A 17,573-nucleotide genomic window follows, 5' to 3' on the forward strand; every position below is an offset into this window, starting at 1 on the left:
TAGGTAGCAGACCTACAGCAGTTTTGTGGTTTGAGGTGTAAACACATACTATATAAATCTCAACATTATAAGCAAACCTGACTATGTAGCAAAACCAAATGTTTTGCTTATGGTTGCACCAGTGGGGTGGTAAAATGCAAGCCAAAGAATGCTTGCCGTTCTTGCACAGTATTCATTATGAATGGACACCCAGTGGCATTGGCCCCACACTTTCTCTGAGCACAAAACACCATCAGGTGTGGCACCCCGTGATAATTATAGCCAATGTGTGAATGACTGGAAAACTAGCTAAGGTCCATAATCCACTCTTGGCTAGTACAAATGAAGCTGGAGGTTCCTCTCTGTGTGATGGCATAGAAGTACAACTGGACTAATGCTTCATGGATGCAAGATATTGTCCAACATGGTGCCTTCTACCAATACTAACCAGTAGATATTGCTATTAAATTGCTTTTTTTATTATTAGAGTCCTTTTATACCCTGCCCTTTTTCCTGTTCAAGGAACCCAAGGCAGCTTATATAGTGCTCATCCACTCCATTCTATCTTGACAGCAACTCCCCTGTGAGCGGGTTAAGCTGAGAGTGAGTGACTGGCCCACAGCTTCATGGTCAAGTGGGTACTAGAATCCAGGTCCCCAGTGCTGGGCTACCCCAAATCATGCATGCAGACCCCCATGAGACTGCTCTTTACAAGATGCTGCATCGCACTCAGCCAATGCTTCATCTGCAGAATAGGCATGGCATTGGCTCCATACCAAGAGACTCCATTGGGTGGGCCTTTGGTTTCATTCAGCAAGACTTTTTATGTTCATATGACATATATTAGATCCATTTATAAGTCAGAGACCAGAAGGTTTTCTACTATAAAGTCAGCAAGGAAAAATGTCACTTGAAGTTAAATAAAATAACCACATTTTAAAAATTCTTTTGTCAAGTCTGTTTACAGTAGCACTCTGAAAGTCTGAGGGAGAGCTGTGAAACTTTGAGTTCTTAAACCCTTGTTGTGGGTGCAAGTGCTCAGAATCTGCAATTGGGCAGTTTGGAAAATTTATGCTGCTTCAGATTTTGTGTGGCCACAGAAAATTCCACTGTAGCTTACATTATGCAGGTTACTACAACATAAATTGCAAATTAGTTCTAGATATGGACAATTATTATTATTAGCCTAGTATATCTTCATTTTTTTACAAGTGATAGTTTCTCTCATTCTATAAATCCAATCAAAGCAGCTTATAATCCAAGCTCAGAATCCATTACAGAACAATAAAAACAGATAATAATAATGACGAACACATCCCTGTACATGATATTTCAAGTGGCTTATTTCATAGGGCTTATTCTCAGATAAGTGGGAATAAGATTGCCTGAAACCATATAATACATCATGTATCTAAGTTGCTGAATGTGCATCTCCCTCTGAAAACTTGCTAGCATGAGGAGAAACGCATGGTCCCAACTGTGCAATTGGAGAAGCATCTTGGTGGAGGGCTTTGCAGAACCCAGGAGGCCAGCTCCCAACTTCCCAGCTCCCCAGTTCCCAGGAGGTTCTTTCCTATAGGCAGGATGTTTGTGCATCACATGCCTAAGGGACCACAGGCATCAACAAATCAGCAGTCCCTTTCAGATAGGGTAGGAGCAGTGAACTGTAGCTGCCAGTTGCCATTTCGCTTGGATTCTTGATCAAACGTTCTTGCTCTTTCTGATGGGCATGAATATCAAGGCTATTCAGCCAAAGTGAATTGGATGTCTAAGAGTAATGCCCATAAGCTGCAGGGGCTAAAACCCCAGATCATCAGCCACATGCCCCGAAATCAAATCGCAATGCTGTAGGCATCCAGCACCCTGGACCAGGTAGGATCGCAAGCTGCACCGTGCTTACAGTGTGCCAGCTCCACACACTGTGTCCATGCAAGTGCCCAATTTAAATGCCACTGCTCTTTCCAGATCCTCCCTCTGCCAGGGTTTTTAAGCATGCCATGTGGGGTATTGCCATGTGACTTCATATGCTATCTAAGGTCTTCAGGATCAGATATCTTCTAGAGCCATACTAATTCGAGCAATTGGTGGTGGGGGTGGGGAGGGTGATAACAGGTGTGAGGAAGGACATTCTGAGATGCTCCAGGTCATAGAAAATCCTCAGTGGGCCAACAGAGCAGCATACAGTGACAGTAACAGATGGAAATGTCAACTTAGAGTCAAATCTGTCTCTGAACTTTAGCACTGCTGAGCCCAAACACAGATCGCTTTGAATGGATGAGGGAACTATAGAAAAGCACCAGTGGACTGCAGAACAGCTGCACCTGTATCCTGCACTTCATCTGCTAGAGTCTGCAAAGGAGGCTCGGCAGTATCCAGAAAAGGACAGAGACACGGAAAACATGGAGCCAAGGGCAATGTTGCCAAGGTAAGGAAGACGTGGGAAATTACTATGGTTTGAATCAAAAGCCAAGGCTCTCAGCTGACAGTATTATAACCTACACATTTCATCATAGCTGAAGGATTAGTGATCAAAACATTTCTGCTTATTCATAGTGTAGCCCTGCTTGGATCTTGCTGCTGCTGCTGGTATTATTATTATTATTATTATTATTATTATTATTATTATTATTATTATCTGTATAGGCTGTCCAGAAAGCATTGTGCTAAAGGAGTGCTTTTATACAAATTTAATAAATAAACAAACATTGTTGACCATTACTACAGCTACTGCAATGACAAGGCTCTGCTCACATGCTTACAACCTACATTTAAAGCAGAGCTTTCCACCTATTCCTACAATATAAGCCTGGGTGCAGGGGCTGCCTTGTGTTTGTGTTTTTAAGCCAGAGTCCCAGTCCCACTGGGGGCTTTCTCTGCTGATGAGTGCAAAAATGCTTTGAAATAAATGAGTCTGAACAGGGAGCAGCACTCTATTTATCCAGATCTCCTTACACTTCTTGCTCATATTGTAAGGGAAAAAAGAGAGTGCAAGATCACAAGTGACCAACAGGCTTAAGCTCCTTCTTGAAGTGATAGTTGAGGAATAATGGCCTAGCTCACTTTGAACAGTATTTTATTGCCATCAATGCAGGGTCTTCAAAGCAGGGCAAGGTCAGATCGGAGAGGGCTGCCTCAGGGTTTCTGTGCTTTCCAAAGGATTTTGCCCCATGCATGGTGCCAAACGGCCTGTGATTGGAACCACGGAGGGAGATGATGAGTGTGACCGCAGGTATGCCAGGGAGCCTTCAGAGGATCCCTGGGAGGTAACAGCATGAATAACTGAAGGGTGGCTGGGTGACTTTTCAGAGAGCTGAAGAAGTGTAAGATCGATTTCTGCTTTGCTGCAGGATAGCACCAGATGCGAGTTTAGAGAGAGAGATACTGATGACCCCACCCAACAATTCAGGTACTTTTGAAGTTTAACGAGCTCTGTAATGTCTTCTCCTTCTCCTTCTGTTGCTACTTGGCCAAATGTCTCCATGGCAGATAAGGAACCTCGACAGTTTTCTTAAGATGGCTGTTACTCCACTGTTACTCCATTAGCTCAGGTAGCTGGAATCCTGTGCTGCCCCAGTTGTCAGATCAAAAGCAGGGTGTTTTCCACTTGCTGAGCCCTTTCCCTGGCATCTTGCAGTAAGTTCTCCAACTTCACATGGTTTTTTGCTGGACAGTGTCTGCTGCCTTGGTTGTGCCTCCACACCAAGTGATCCCATCAACACAGGAAGCACTCCCAGAGTCAGAAATGAAGAATGTGAGGACTGCCACTCCTATTTCTCAAAGAAGTGGCAGAGAATGGAAGGTGTGATCTAGTCCTGGCAGCACTGAAGCCTTCAATTCACTCAGAGGCTTGTCTGGTGTGAACTCATTTGGAGCTGTTCTTGGTGCTGTAACCACTGACCTTCTTCACTCCCGACATGACATTGTTGCTACCAGTATTTATGCAGGCTCGCTCTTCCTTTAACAACTTCACAGGTTGCACGCACTTGCCCATGCACTGTAAATCAGCACCTGTCATGCCACCTAGTCATTCATAAGCCCTCAAACACGCAGGAATCCTGCATCTCCGTAAGCATGGCAAACCCACTTGGCAGCAGCTGCTCCCTGCTGCTGCTGCTGCTGTAGACCATGATCATGGGCTGTGTGGCACCAGATGGGGAATGTTCTTGCTCTGTGGGTGTTGGATAATTGCCTGGCTGCCCGTTCAAAGACAAGAGAAGCCCAGTTTGGATGATGCACCATGATGTTAGCAGCCCCAGCAGGCATTGGCTGTGACAGTGTCTTGTGCTTCTTTTCCCGGGACTGGTCTTGATGTTGTGTTCCAACTAGCTAGAAAGCTGGTCAGGAGTTCACCACCCAACATTCAAGGAAGTTGGGTTTGGAATGTGATTGGCAGTCATTTGACCCCTGCAATGGATGTGTCTCTGGTTACAGCAGCTAGTATGGTGACATCACTTTATTCAAGCAGATGAAGCTGAGATGGCAGCTTCTTTGCTTCCTACACACCAGACCCTCCTCTGCCCATGTTTCTGAGAGCATAACACTCGCACCAACCTAAATTTCACACTGATGTAAGTATGCCATTACACCAGTGTAACCTGTGTAATGTCCATAGAGTTTGGAGGAAATAAAGAGCCATCCTCTCCTCTAGCAGCCATCATTCGTGGACCTGATTGTACTTCCGAGTAAGGTCTTTAGAATGTGTGAGTTGCTAGGCAGAACTAGCTAAATAACACCACATGTTCTAGGATATGCCAGTAGAGTGCATATTTGCTGTCCAAAGTAAATCATTAAATACTTGCAGCTCTTCGTCTAAGGCTAAGTCCCAAACCATTAGAGGATACGTGTGTTGGCAGTAAGTCCAAGTTGTTTCAGAAATCTCTGTCCATGAAGGTTCTTCTATACATTTCAGTGTAAAAACAGGTCCACATGAACATCTGTCTCTTTATTCCATCCTGCAAATTCCAGTGGAGTGAATGGGGTATGTTTCTAAGAGCTCTAAGTCCATCAGAATATGTATTGGCTTCAGAGTCAGGATTATAGTTGGCAAGCTTCAGATGAATATTGGCATTTCTTAAGTGTTCATTTTGGGGGCTTTCTGAATTGTTTTAACCCCCCCCCACCACCACCCGGAACCTTTATTGCTGACTTGTACCATATATCTGTCAGTAGCTGCACCACCAGGGTTGAAGATGATAAAAGGTGAGAGGACACACAAGATGCAAGTACATATCCATAATGGAGCTTATCTTCAAATATATTATCATTATTATTTCCTCTGTTGCATTGTATTAATGAAAGGTCCTTAACTCTCTTCAGCCCACGGTTCAAATTTGGGCCTTCCGAAGTCTTAATCCAGCCTTCCAAGGGACTGTGGATGGCCATACCCCCTTTTCCCCAGTTGCCAAGCATTTCCTGGCTTCCTGGCTTTTGTGCAAGTTTTTCCCTATTCCAAAGAGTTAAAATTTATTATATTTATATCCCATACTTTTCCTGCAAGAAACCCAGGTTGGCTTACAGAAGTATCCTACCCCTATTTTATCTTCACAACAACCCTGAAATAGGTTAGGTTGCGAGACAGTGCCTGGCCTAAAGTCACCCACTGAGCTTAATTCCTGAGTGAGGAATGGGACTCAGCTCTCCTGACTCCAGTCCAGCACTAACCACTAGCCACACCAGTTCACCAGAGCTTGTCACTGGAGTAAGACCTTTAAGTTACAATATGATGGTGCTTTGGGGGGTTATTTGTGGCCTCACCACCCTCTATGCCTTCAGACCTGTCCAGTATTGGGATGGAGCCTCCTAGGAGATCTTTGAACTGAATTTAGCCAGAAACTGGAAGAGATTCCCCAACTTTACTTAAGTTCACCAAGCAAAAGCTCTTCATCCTGGTGAGAATATTGTACAGACTGACTGATTCAGATAATCATATATCAGCTTAATGAACTGAAAAATTCATGAGCTTTTGCCTATACAGGCACCCCTTCACTCCTCCCTTCGTAGTGTCCCTTGATAAGCCAAGAGGTCTAAATTAACCACTTTTGTCTGAACCAGAAAGGTAAATCGACATAAAATTGTGGTTTAAATGATGGCTTATTGAAGTGCACCACAAAAGGAGAGCTGAGGGGCTGTGAGTCTGGACAAAAGCCTCATTGTATATCTATTCTGCATGCCAAAATTTCCCCTGTACTCCCAGTTTGGCATTTCAGCCCAACTATCAACCCTTTGTTTTCCAAAGAGATCTGTGTGACCCAGCCCATGAGAAGCCTGACAGTGGAGGAATACACAAAGGCCTTTAAGTCATTCTTAAACACTTCAACGGAGCACCAATGCATGGAGCAATTCAACAAGGAGGAGCTGCCAAATATAGTAGCCAGGTAAGGAAGGCCAGAAAATGCCTGAGCAGATGCAAACATCTGTGGCTTCCTTTATTAGGATCCTCGTTCTGTTCCAAAGGTCTGAGACCGGAAGTGGGTGACATGAGTCTGCAGGCAGCAATGTGCCCCAGACACATTTCTTGGTGCCCACCAAGACTCCGTTAGATGGACCAGCATCAGATGTGGCATTTTCCATGGTTTCACTTTGAGAAACAACAGTGTTTAAAAATGATGGTTTTTCTGAGCACTGGCAAATATTAATTTCATCAAGGGAGTCAAGCAAGTTAAATATCTGCCACTTTTACCCATAAGACTTAAAGTGTGGTTATTTGGCTTCATCTTGAAAGGTCACTGGTGTTGCAGGTTTGTTCTGAAAACATGTTTGCTTAGCTTGCCCAAGGCATATTGTATGGAAAGCTGTCCAGCTCAAGGCAACCTGTCCTAATAAAAGATGTTGTTGCTCTGTAGAATATTATCTGATGCTGCTTAAATTCACCATACTTTTATTGGGAGCAGAGAGATGCTGCAGCTCATCAGTAAACTTTATTCACTTATTTATTTATGTGGCTATTCTAAATTTGATCTGAGTGCTTGTAATATTTGATGCCATTAAAAGTACTGAGATTGATTCATTACCCCTTTGGTGTGGGCATAGGGTAGAATAAATTTAACAGAAATGAAAGGAAGTCATATCTAGAAATAGCACTAAACCACCTCCCCATATGTACTGTGCCATTAGTGATACTCCTCTGTCAAAATACATGTTGAAATATGTCTTACCACTTGCTATGATGAATACCCAATCTGTAGCTAGGGCTTTGAAAAATTTGTTCCATTTCCATTTGGAAGAACAAACGTAGCGATGTGACAGGTTTGTCCCTCTCTAGGGATTTTATGATATGGGATTTCCACATTTAGGTTGATCGTGGATCAGCAGGTAATGTATCCCATGCCGTTTTTTCAGAACAATGAGCCACCAGGAATGCAGGTTTATTTCTGACTCCTGTTTAGGCTCACAGTATGTTTGGATAGATGAGACTGAACTAAGATGGGTCCTTTCATCTTTTACTTCAATATCAAATACGATATGAGAGCACAAAACATACAAGGTACAAAATGGATGTAAACAGAAACCCACTCTAAAAGAGAGCTAAGCTTAGTTTTAGGAGTGTTGCAAACAAAACACATTTTGAAAACACTTCTAAGCATCATTTTAGTAGGATTGCTGTTTTAACGTTCAACTTCTCAGAAGCATCAGAAGCACCTTTGCTGCCTGGGGAATTATGCCAGATTTTAGGGTTTCAGGGAACTCCAGGGTAGGGTTAGGGTTAGCAAAATGAGGGTGCTTCTGATGCTTCTGAGGCCTGGAAGGTGCTTAGAAGGGCATATAATTCAGTGTCCTCCATCCAGCAGGCCATAAACCTCTGATCCCAGAGCCTTACTTGCATCCAGTGACTGGAGCAAGTGTGTAAGTTGCAATCTCCACTATGGTGCTGCACCACACAGTATTTATCTAGCCAGACATTTTTGCCATCAAGAATCTGTGCTGGCGAGGAAGGAAGGAGCCTGGTTGTGCCAACAGGAATCCCACCAATGCCCCAGCTGCCCATCCTTCCTCCCACCCACCACACGCCACTTTGCAACCTCTTTGAGGCCCAGCTGTGATCGCTGAAGGCAGCCAGAGCAGTTTTATCCCTGGTGGCTGAGCAGGAGCCAGGGGAGGCTTGGCCTTGGGCCTGGGGCTCTGGCTCATCCCATGTCCTCCCAGAGAAGATCAGGAGCCACTGGCTTGCCCCTTTCCCCAATGACTTTTCAGAGCTGGGAGCAAAAAGGCCTGCAGAGAAATCAATGAAGACCAACACTCTGGATATTTGTCTTGTTTTGCCTCCTCTGCTATATGATTAATGCATTTGCTTATGCACCTTTGGAAAAAAACCCTGTTCTGTTTTGTGGAAAGTTCCCCACAAAGTCTATTTACCTTTTAGTTTTGTTAGCTGTGCTGAGACACATTTCCTTATATTTCCAAACAGGACAACATCTGCTTCTCTTTTGTAAGGCTATTTTCTAGCTATGTTAACTCTGAGCTGTCTTTCAGTTCTGATTCCATCTCATCACCTTTCATATCACCTTTCCTGACTTACATTATGAGCTGAACATATGGACAACTGCACAGCAAGTGGTCGTCCCTCCTTCCTCTTTCTGACTTACTTTTCCTGTGCTTACATGAGGAAATGCTTCCTCCTTGATTTCCCCACATTCCTTTAACAGGAAGAGCCTCGGGTGGCATGGAAGAGTCACAGCATGAATACTTGTGCTAGTAGGATTTCTAGAATCGAACCGATTTAAACTCCAGCTGATAATACTTTTTAAGATATCATTTGTTTCTCTGTAAAAAGTGTAAACTCATAAGGCAGGGGTCCTTCTGAGAGAGGAAGGGACCAAATCTCTACTAGGCTAAATACTTTTTTTTCAGGTGACCCATTGGGCAGACTGATGCAGGAGTTTTTGAAAGAGTTCTTTGGGAAATATTGGGCACTGTTATTCTGCTCAAATGTCTATGTCACTTCCTTTGTGATAATAGCATGTAGCTGAGGAACTAAAGGACAAAATTGTGCTTCGATCCTGTGAGAAGGGCTGCTTGGTTATACACAGCTGATATTTATGTTTTTATACCAATTCTTTTGCATTTCTAAAATGAAACATTTGTTGAAAAACAGTATCATAAATGCTTATAATTTCAGTCTTGGAAATGGAAGATCAACTATCAATGTGCTAGGTGTGGGAAGTGGCACAGGTAAGGAGAAATATCTCAGAACAAAAATATCCAGTATTTCCTTTGGTTCTTTTCTTTAGTGGGACACTCATGGTGGCAAAGGCCTTGCTTTGAAAATGATGGTTGCAGTGTTTCTTTAAGGGTGACGGGGCGGGGAGGGGAGGGGTACTTCTGTGGGATATTTCACCAGACTGTAGATTCTAATACTGTTGTGTGCACAGCTTCACTCTCTGCTCTGAGGCAAAGCAGATGTACAGCACCGTACAAAGTGTATTTACTGGAAAATAAGTCCCAATAACTTCAGTGGGGCCTACGTCCAGTTATGTGTGGCTAGCACTGCAGCCTGAAAGCTAAACAGATTTTGAACAAGCTCTTGTGAATCACACTTCACAATTGAGCAGACTTGGGGTCTTTGGGATGATGATGATGATGATGATGATGATGATGATATATTTTGCATTCTTGGTATAGGTGAGCAGGACTTGAATATGATAAGACTCATTCAGGCTAAGCATCCAGGAATCTTGATTAACAATGAAGTCATAGAGCCCAATCCACAACACATTTTGACATACAAAGGTACAGCATCGCACTCCTTCAGTACAAAGTTATCTGGGAAATATACCTATATCTACCTATTTATCTGGTATGCTCTTTCTCGCTTGTTCTCTCTGTTTGCAATTCATTGTATTGTTCTTTCCTACATAGATGCTGTTAGGAATTCTTCTGACCTTAAGAATGTCTCATTCACTTGGCATCAGTTGACATCCATGGAATATGAAAAGCAGGCTAGAGCACAAAACATACAAAAGAAATTTGATTTCATTCACCTGATCCAGGTACATTACAAACTGGTCAAACTACACTCCCTGTTTTGTAAAAGAAAAAATATGTGGTCTTATACTGACCTGTAGCATGCTGTGCCATTGAAAACTCAAATCATAGCTTCTGTATAATCAGTTTTAAATTGCTTGTTGGCTTTACAAGAGTTGTCTTGCAGTTTAGCTGCAGAAAGAAAAACTCGGCTTACCTTGTAGTTCTGAAATGTCTTCTCTGTGAGGAATCTCTTGTGGTTATTTGTGCCAACACACATCTCAGAGCAGCTAATTGGTACATAATGGCACGTCTATATTCAAGGGCAATTAGTGCTCCCAATGGACATGTTAGTACAAACTAGAAGGTGCCACATTTCCTGGAGTTGGTCCATTCGTTCTTGTTGTGAGGTTTAGCAGTCCTGGTCATCCCAAGACTCACTTGAGATTCCTCCCAAGTCCAGAATGCAGGTCCAGTCTCTCATCTACCCTGTTCAGCGACAGGCTATAATGAATCGCAGGTTCATCAGAGCTATGAAAAGTCCTGATCTGGTCATGCCTCAGACTGAGAGGCAGAGGCCCAATATTCCTGCAAAGCTATAATTTGACTCTTGCATATAGTGTGAGTAGTGATAAATGTGCAAGAACCGAAAAGTAGAAAGGTTTAAAAGCAGCTGTTACCACTCCCCAGAGCCCTTTGCTGGATTCTAAGGATATATGTTAAATCTTTTCCATCTGTGTTTAACAGATTGCCGTGCAGTTTTCATTACATTATCTTCTCATTGATATAATCAGATATTTTAACTAGAACTGCATTGTACTTCTGCTAATTTGTATTAGCTTAAATCATATTAACACTAACATGCATCCACTAATGCATGTTACCACATTCAAGGAGGTGCACATTAGCGCTAATGGGCACCCATGCAAATCAGTATGGATGCAAATTAGCGCGAAACCTCCTGAAGTGAAAAACTCCTCCACAAATGGAATATGCATGATTTGGAAAAACTGGTCTGCTGCAGAATCCACAGACTGGGCTCAGTGAAATCTGAACTCCTTCGTATCTGTTGCTGAATTCTACAACACCTCTACCAGTTTACCTGCAAAATCAAGATTAGAATTTGTGCTATTATCTCTATGGGGGATAATAGTGATAGTGCAAAGATGCTTATCTCTATGCGGGATAATAGTAATGATGTACAAGTCCTCAGTGAAGTTCATCAGGAGATATTAACAACATGTTACTTTCCCTTGTTGCAATACATCTTTTAGATGCTCTACCGTGTGGAGGATATTGTGAGCACTGTCAGATTTTTCCACAGCTGCTTAGATTCTTATGCTAAACTTCTGATTATAATTATATCAGGTGAGAATCCACTCCCCTCCACATTGCCCTGTACTGATTATCCTTGCATACAAAATTTCCTCTGTAATAATTAAGAACAGCAGACATTCTACAGCTTTAAGATTGTTATGCTATAGATACTATAGACAGAAGTGATCTATAGAAGATGGATATATAATACGGAGCTGCCATGGGCTCCAAATTTTCTCTAGCAGAAAATACTTTGATGCATATTCCATGTCTTGGCATAATGCTGGGACTTGGTAATCTATTCCTGCTTTGTGCCTTCTATGAATCTTACATATATTTTGCTCATTTGCTAAAAGCAAGAGTCTTCCCTCCCAACTTGCTGTCTCCATCTACTATGAGTAAATTTACTTATGCATCACATTTCAGTGCCTCTGATGATGCTGTACGTTGGATTCTCATAGGTAACAGTGGGTGGGCGTCTATATGGAGGAAATACAGACACTGTCTTCCCCCGACTGACAGTGGCCATTACATCACATCTGACGACATCGAACCCATTCTCAAGGACATGGGGCTTAACTACCAGGTGTACAATTTCCCTTCTACTTGGGATATCACGGAATGCTTCATTGATGGAGATACTATTGGAGGTCACACACTGGATTTCCTGACTGGGACAAAAGACTTTATGAACACTGCGCCCCATGATCTTAAGCAGTGTCTTCGCCAAGCTTTGTGCCAGCCCGAGTGCAGCACCAAGAAGGACGGAAGGATTGTTTTCAGAAATGATTTAAGCATGATTGTGATCAGTTCCTAATAGTGGTAGAACTAACAGTGGTTGCAGTCACTGGGCTGGGACAGGCTGAACAGAACTAGCTGAACATTTCTCTGTTGTGAAGGGAATTTGTGCAATTCAGAAGAGCGGCATGGAGGATTGGGGCCTCCTGGCTTACAAACCAGGAGCAAATGTATTAGTAGATCCTTTGAGATTAAAAAGGCACATAACTTGTTTATCAGAGTATGACATTAACATCCATTTATACTGAGACAAGCTGCCTCTGCGGCACAGGAGAGAGTCCGAACAGGTAGCCTGGGGATTTGCTTTGAGGATTTCTGTAAAAGTGAGGATGCATCAGTGTTTTCACATAGTAAGAACATGTAAATAGAGAACAAACTCTAAGTTAGGTCAGCATAGAAAAAATGGGGGACTAATTTTCATTGCATGTGTATAATTGGATAATTTATACAGTGGATAGTTTATAGTGGAAAATGGAGAATTTACCTGTTGTACAGCATCTTCATGCTCTATGAACTCTGGGTAACTCGTCCAGCCATTATTTTGCTCTATAGTATTTTGCTCTATAGTATATAGTATATTTCTCTCTATGCAATTGCCAGACTGCACCAGGCTTTGGGATATCAGGTAAGAAGAAAGACCTGCCCTGTGCCAGTTCACAGTTGTGCAAGTCATGGGCACTGCTTGTGCACCACATGCAGGGATGTGCATGCATCCTGCTGGATTCAGCCCTAGCAATCACAGAGTTGCTCTTTCTTCTCTTCAGATTCACACTAACGCGTGAAGTTCTCGATTTCTGACACTGGCATGCAGGGGATTAAGGTGAGCAGACGGATGACGCCACTTGGGAGCCAGAATTATTACTCAGCACGGGATCTTTGCAATGTGTGGGCACATCAGCCCCAGTGTGATACGATACGCCTGCCACTTTAGTCTTTGTATTTCATACTGTGTCTCTCCTTTTTTAAAGCCAAGTCGTTCACATCAAGACTTACATGTTTCCTGCTGTCATCACAGACATATGATGTAGCTTTCAGGAACAAAGAACCTAGCAGGAAATGAAGAAACATCATCCCTCAGGTGGAATACAAAATAAAGAGAAAAGTTGGCAGCCAGCTGGTGCTTTCCCAAAGACACCCTAAGAACATCCACCCTGCCATGCCCATCTCATTCCATGCAGCACTTCCCATTAGTCTATGGTAACAAGTAGTCCTGCCAAGCAAAACTCCCTGGAAAACACCATCATGCTAGGGAAAGCAGAAGGCAGAAGAAGAAATGGAAGGCCAAATGTGAGATGGATGGACTCCTCAAGGAAAGGAATCCCCAGCCCTGAATTTAGAAGGGCTGAACATGGCTGTCATAGACAGGTCATTCTGAAGGGCTTTCATTCATAGGGCTGATGTGAGTGGGAGATGATTTGATGGCACACGACAACAGCAAGAGTAGCAAGCAGGAAACACAAACTTAATGGAACTCTTTCCTCCCTCCCTCCTCCCTTCCTTGCAACTGAACTGAACTGAACAGTGGTTCTGCCAGGTTGGAAGGGGCTCTGCTCAAGGCACCCTCTGCGGAATCTCCTGCTCTGGTCACTTACACCTGCATAATACACTGGCTGTTCTGCAGCTGCCCCCATTGCTCTCTCCTTGGTCACCCTGTGTGCTCTGCTGTCCTCCCCACAACTCCCGGCACCCTGGTCACTCTGCGCTCCTCCCCATCCGGTGGCAGCTTTAGGGAGGGAGTCTCTCTGTCTTCATTTACCTGCATGTGCTGCCAGCTGAGCACCCGCTGCAAAAGCTCCAGACCTGCCTGCCCTCTCCATGTCCTTGGAGTGCTTCTGAGAGGCACAGGGTCCTGCAGAGTCTGGACCTGGCTTGCCAAAGAAACCCAGTAATTGTGGGTTTCATTCCCTCATTAGCTATGGGGCATCACTAAAGGAGTTCATCCACTGGAGAAAGAGCAGGATTCATTACACATGAACAGAACAAAGATAATAATGCTCTATTATCACCATCATCTTCATCATCAGGTTTGTAGATTTTTGGACATTTATTTATTTATTTTAAAATTTCATGCCATTATTTATTCTAAAACAATCTCATGATGGTTTACAAATTAAAAAATATACATAGGAACAACAAAATAATCATATTTAAAGCAGTGAACAGCAAATACAATAGCAAACGGACAGCACATGGCCAAGGGTCCCATTCCCTAAAAAGGTCCCAGCCCCACCCACTTTTACTGGGGGCCATGGGGTGTTGTGATGTCCAGCAGTGCGGGCAGCAGTAGCAGCAGCGCCAACATGCCAACAAGCATGGTGAAAACATACCAAAGCTTCCATCGATAACGCAAAAGGATCTGCAGCCCAGCTACAAACTGTGCTAGCTGCATAGACTCTTATTTAACCAGCTGAGCCTCCATCTGGGGAACTGGTCCTCATGGGCCAAGGCATGGCAAGCCAGCCACTTCCTTTTTCTTACTACTGGGCCAAACCAGCTGGCTCAGAGCCCCCAAGACACCCTAAGCCACTGGTAGTGAACATAGGGCACGCGTGCCAAAGTGGGCACACAGAGCCCTCTCTGCCGGCATGTGAGCCAACATCGCCTCAGCAGCCAAGTATCGGATAACAGCACACACAGGGGGCATGCGCATGCTTTGGAAGGAGTAGCGGCACCAGGCAATGACATCATGAGCCACAACTCATTAGCTGTGACTTGTCCGAGTTTTCACATGGCCGGTCAGTGCCCTGCCAAGGATGTACATCCTGCCAAGGATACAGTTGCTTGGATAGCTGCGAGTTGTTTTTTCTAAACTAAAACCTCAGTTTTCAGGTTTTACTGTAGTGTTGGCACTTTGCTATGAATAAGTGGGTTTTGGGTTCAAGTTTGGGCACTCAGTCTCTAAAAGGTTCGCTATCATTTGGTTGGAGTTAAAAAAATTGAGGTGTCCTGGTGTGATAATTGGGATGTGTTTAGAAGGGGCAGAAATGATGAACTGTGCAGAAAAGGCTCCTCAAGGATGGCTTTTTCATAATCACCCTATTTTCAATAGACCTTTAGGCATACATTAGGGTTAGGCGTGTGCACCAGAGTGGGGTTAGGGTGAGAAAAATGAAGTGTACTGGGAAGATTCTGATGGCTGAAATGTGTTTAGAATGGGCAAAAATGGTGAGATGTGCAGAAAAAGTTCCTCAAGCAAGTTTTTTTTTTTTTCAAAATCACCCTCTTTTCAATGGATCTTAAGTCCTGTATTAGGGTGAGGGGACTGTAACAGGGTAGGGTTAGGGTTGGCAAAACATGGTGTCCTGGCATGATTTTGACGGTTGGAATGTGCTCAGAATGGGCAGAAATGATGAGCTGTGCAGAGAAAGCTCCAGAAGGAAGGCTTTTAAAAACTCACCCTATTTTCAATGGAAATTTAGCCCTATCTTAGGGTTAAGGATGTGCACAAAGGTAGGGTTAGGGTTCCAAAAACGTGGTGTCCTGGCATGATTTTGATGGTTGGAATGTGTTTGGAATGGGCAGAAATGATGAGCTGTGCAGAAAAAGCTCCTCAAAGAGGACTATTTCAAAATCGCCCTCTTTTCAATGGATCTTTGGCTGTGTATTAGGGTTAGGGGATTGCTGCAGAGTACGGTTAGAGCAATGGTGGTGAATCATGCCCCCCCCCCCGTCACAGTGGGCACTCAGAGCTCTTTCTGTCAGCATGTGAGTCAAATCACCCCAGCCTGTCCCCAGCAGCCAAGCATAGGATGACAGTGCACATTGAGGCTCTGAGGCTCTCACCATGCATATATACCTCCTAGCTATGCTTAGATGGCCTGCTAGAAAAACCTCCCTGCCCAACGGTTGTGCCACTCACCTCTGATCGGTCCAGCCTGGCACGCCTGAGAGGTTTTCTGCTTCTGTTTCTTCCAAATTGACCTACTCTGTGAGATAAGTGTGGAGAAAGCTTATTACTATGCCCATTACAGTAGCCTCCAGATGTGGCTGAATTGCGACGTTCCTCAGCCCTAGGGGGATGGTGTCCCAGACACCGTATGCCACCCCCCACCTCACACCTTGTACAGACTGGTCACTAATGCCTGTAATAAAGGTTTCCCAAACAGTCACTGGAGAACAGGAATGAAGAGCACCCATATTGTTAAAACTTGACAAATTTCAAACAGCAAGGTGAGCTGGACGTGCCCAGTAGAGCAGGCAGAAATAGTCAACGTTACCAAGGGCAACTGGGGATCAAAGGAGAGGAGGTAAAAAATCCTACTCCTCTCTAAAGTGGTAAGTAGTTTGTGGTACATAAAAGAAAAGATGGAGGTGCAAGCCCATGTGAAGAGGAGGTGGAAGAATAATAGGAAGGCGCTTCACAACCTTTCTCTCCAGTGATCTAGCTGGCCACTTCAGAGCAACACTTCAAGAGTTTTCTTTTTCCTCTCTCTTCTCCCCATCCTCTCTCTTTCTCCAGGGCCCAATAGATGAAGCTCTCTGGGAGCTTTACAACAGGCTTCAGAAAAACTGTATTTCCCCCAAATATACACATTTGAAGATAAATTAAAAGCATGCACCTCAGCTTTGCAACTTCCCAGTTTCGCTACATAGTTTCCCCCAGCTTCCTGCTCATCAGGGCTGGGAAAGAAAGAAAGCAAAACCACACCAAGGAGGTGTCGAGCTGTTGCTGCCGGTGTGTGTCTGTGGCAGCTTTTGTTGCACATGGTGGTGCCCTGGACTGCTGGGGAAACACGCCTCCCCTCCAAGCCTTGCTTGAGCGACTTGCACTAGCAGGGCCCTGGCAGGTCCTTCCATGCGTGGGCGACATGTGGGCATCATCGGCAGCACCTGATCCGCCGCCCTTCGTGAGCCCGTCATTCTGACGGGCTTTTCAGCCCCTGGATTGGCAGCTTCTGCCTGCCCTCCTTTCTCGAGCAAATGGAGGGTGGAGCAGATGGTTTCTTGAGGGATCCTGGGAAAACAGGCCCGCTTTGCCTGTCACGAAACTGCTATTTCAAGGATTTCATTGGGGCAAGAAGAAGACCGTAAGGAGCACCGAGGGAGCTCACATGGCAGAGAAGCAGTGAAATAATCATCCCCAAAATAAAGTACGTCTCTTCTGCTAACTAGTAGGCAACTCTCCAAGTCGTCAAAACAGTTAAAATGGGTTAGGAAAGCATAAGGTGATGGGCAAATGTGAAAACGGCTGCTCCTTTACGTGAAACGCCTCATTAGCTCTTCAGCGAAAGAGAAGTTTCGCCCTAATGCCGTTTCACGCCGCGCCACATCCGCCTCTTTGTTTTGCTGCCGCGCGCTGCCCTGGCCTGTGACACAAACACTGTCTCTATCCGCAGCCCTCGTATAGCTCGCTTTTTCCACCAGCAGCTTAGTATCACCGCAGCTCGAGCACACAGGAATTACAGTGGCCACTAGAGGGCTATGTAAGGCGACACCGCCGAGCGTCTCAGTTTCAAAGCTGTGCGCCGGTTATGAAACATGACGCTTGTTGGAAGCGTCTTGCTTCAGACTGCATTTTG

At 44.3% G+C, this 17,573-nt stretch overlaps 1 protein-coding gene across 1 annotated transcript; it reads left to right on the forward strand.

Moving 5' to 3' along the window:
• The first annotated feature begins 2,351 nt into the window (after positions 1–2,351).
• Positions 2,352–12,256, forward strand: LOC123027472 (carnosine N-methyltransferase 2-like). The gene is made up of 9 exons (XM_044438385.1): positions 2,352–2,404; positions 3,071–3,208; positions 3,327–3,385; positions 6,215–6,353; positions 9,095–9,147; positions 9,598–9,705; positions 9,835–9,965; positions 11,214–11,307; positions 11,718–12,256. The coding sequence occupies exons 1-9, from the start codon at positions 2,379–2,381 to the stop codon at positions 12,071–12,073; spliced, it is 1,104 nt and encodes a 367-aa protein (XP_044294320.1). The 5' UTR covers positions 2,352–2,378; the 3' UTR covers positions 12,074–12,256.
• Positions 12,257–17,573: the final 5,317 nt, after the last annotated feature.

Source organism: Varanus komodoensis, unplaced genomic scaffold (genome assembly GCF_004798865.1).
Source record: "Varanus komodoensis strain SLA01 unplaced genomic scaffold, ASM479886v1 scaffold32, whole genome shotgun sequence".
NCBI classification, from domain to species: Eukaryota; Metazoa; Chordata; class Lepidosauria; order Squamata; family Varanidae; genus Varanus; species Varanus komodoensis.

Excerpts from the sequence above, each read along its gene's own strand:
- LOC123027472 (XM_044438385.1), top strand. The coding sequence starts at position 2,379 with ATGGAGCCAAGGGCAATGTTGCCAAG. Across the intron at positions 3,386-6,214 it reads GACCCCACCCAACAATTCAG|AGATCTGTGTGACCCAGCCC; the intron begins GTACTTTTGAAG and ends TGTTTTCCAAAG. Across the intron at positions 9,966-11,213 it reads ATTTCATTCACCTGATCCAG|ATGCTCTACCGTGTGGAGGA; the intron begins GTACATTACAAA and ends TACATCTTTTAG.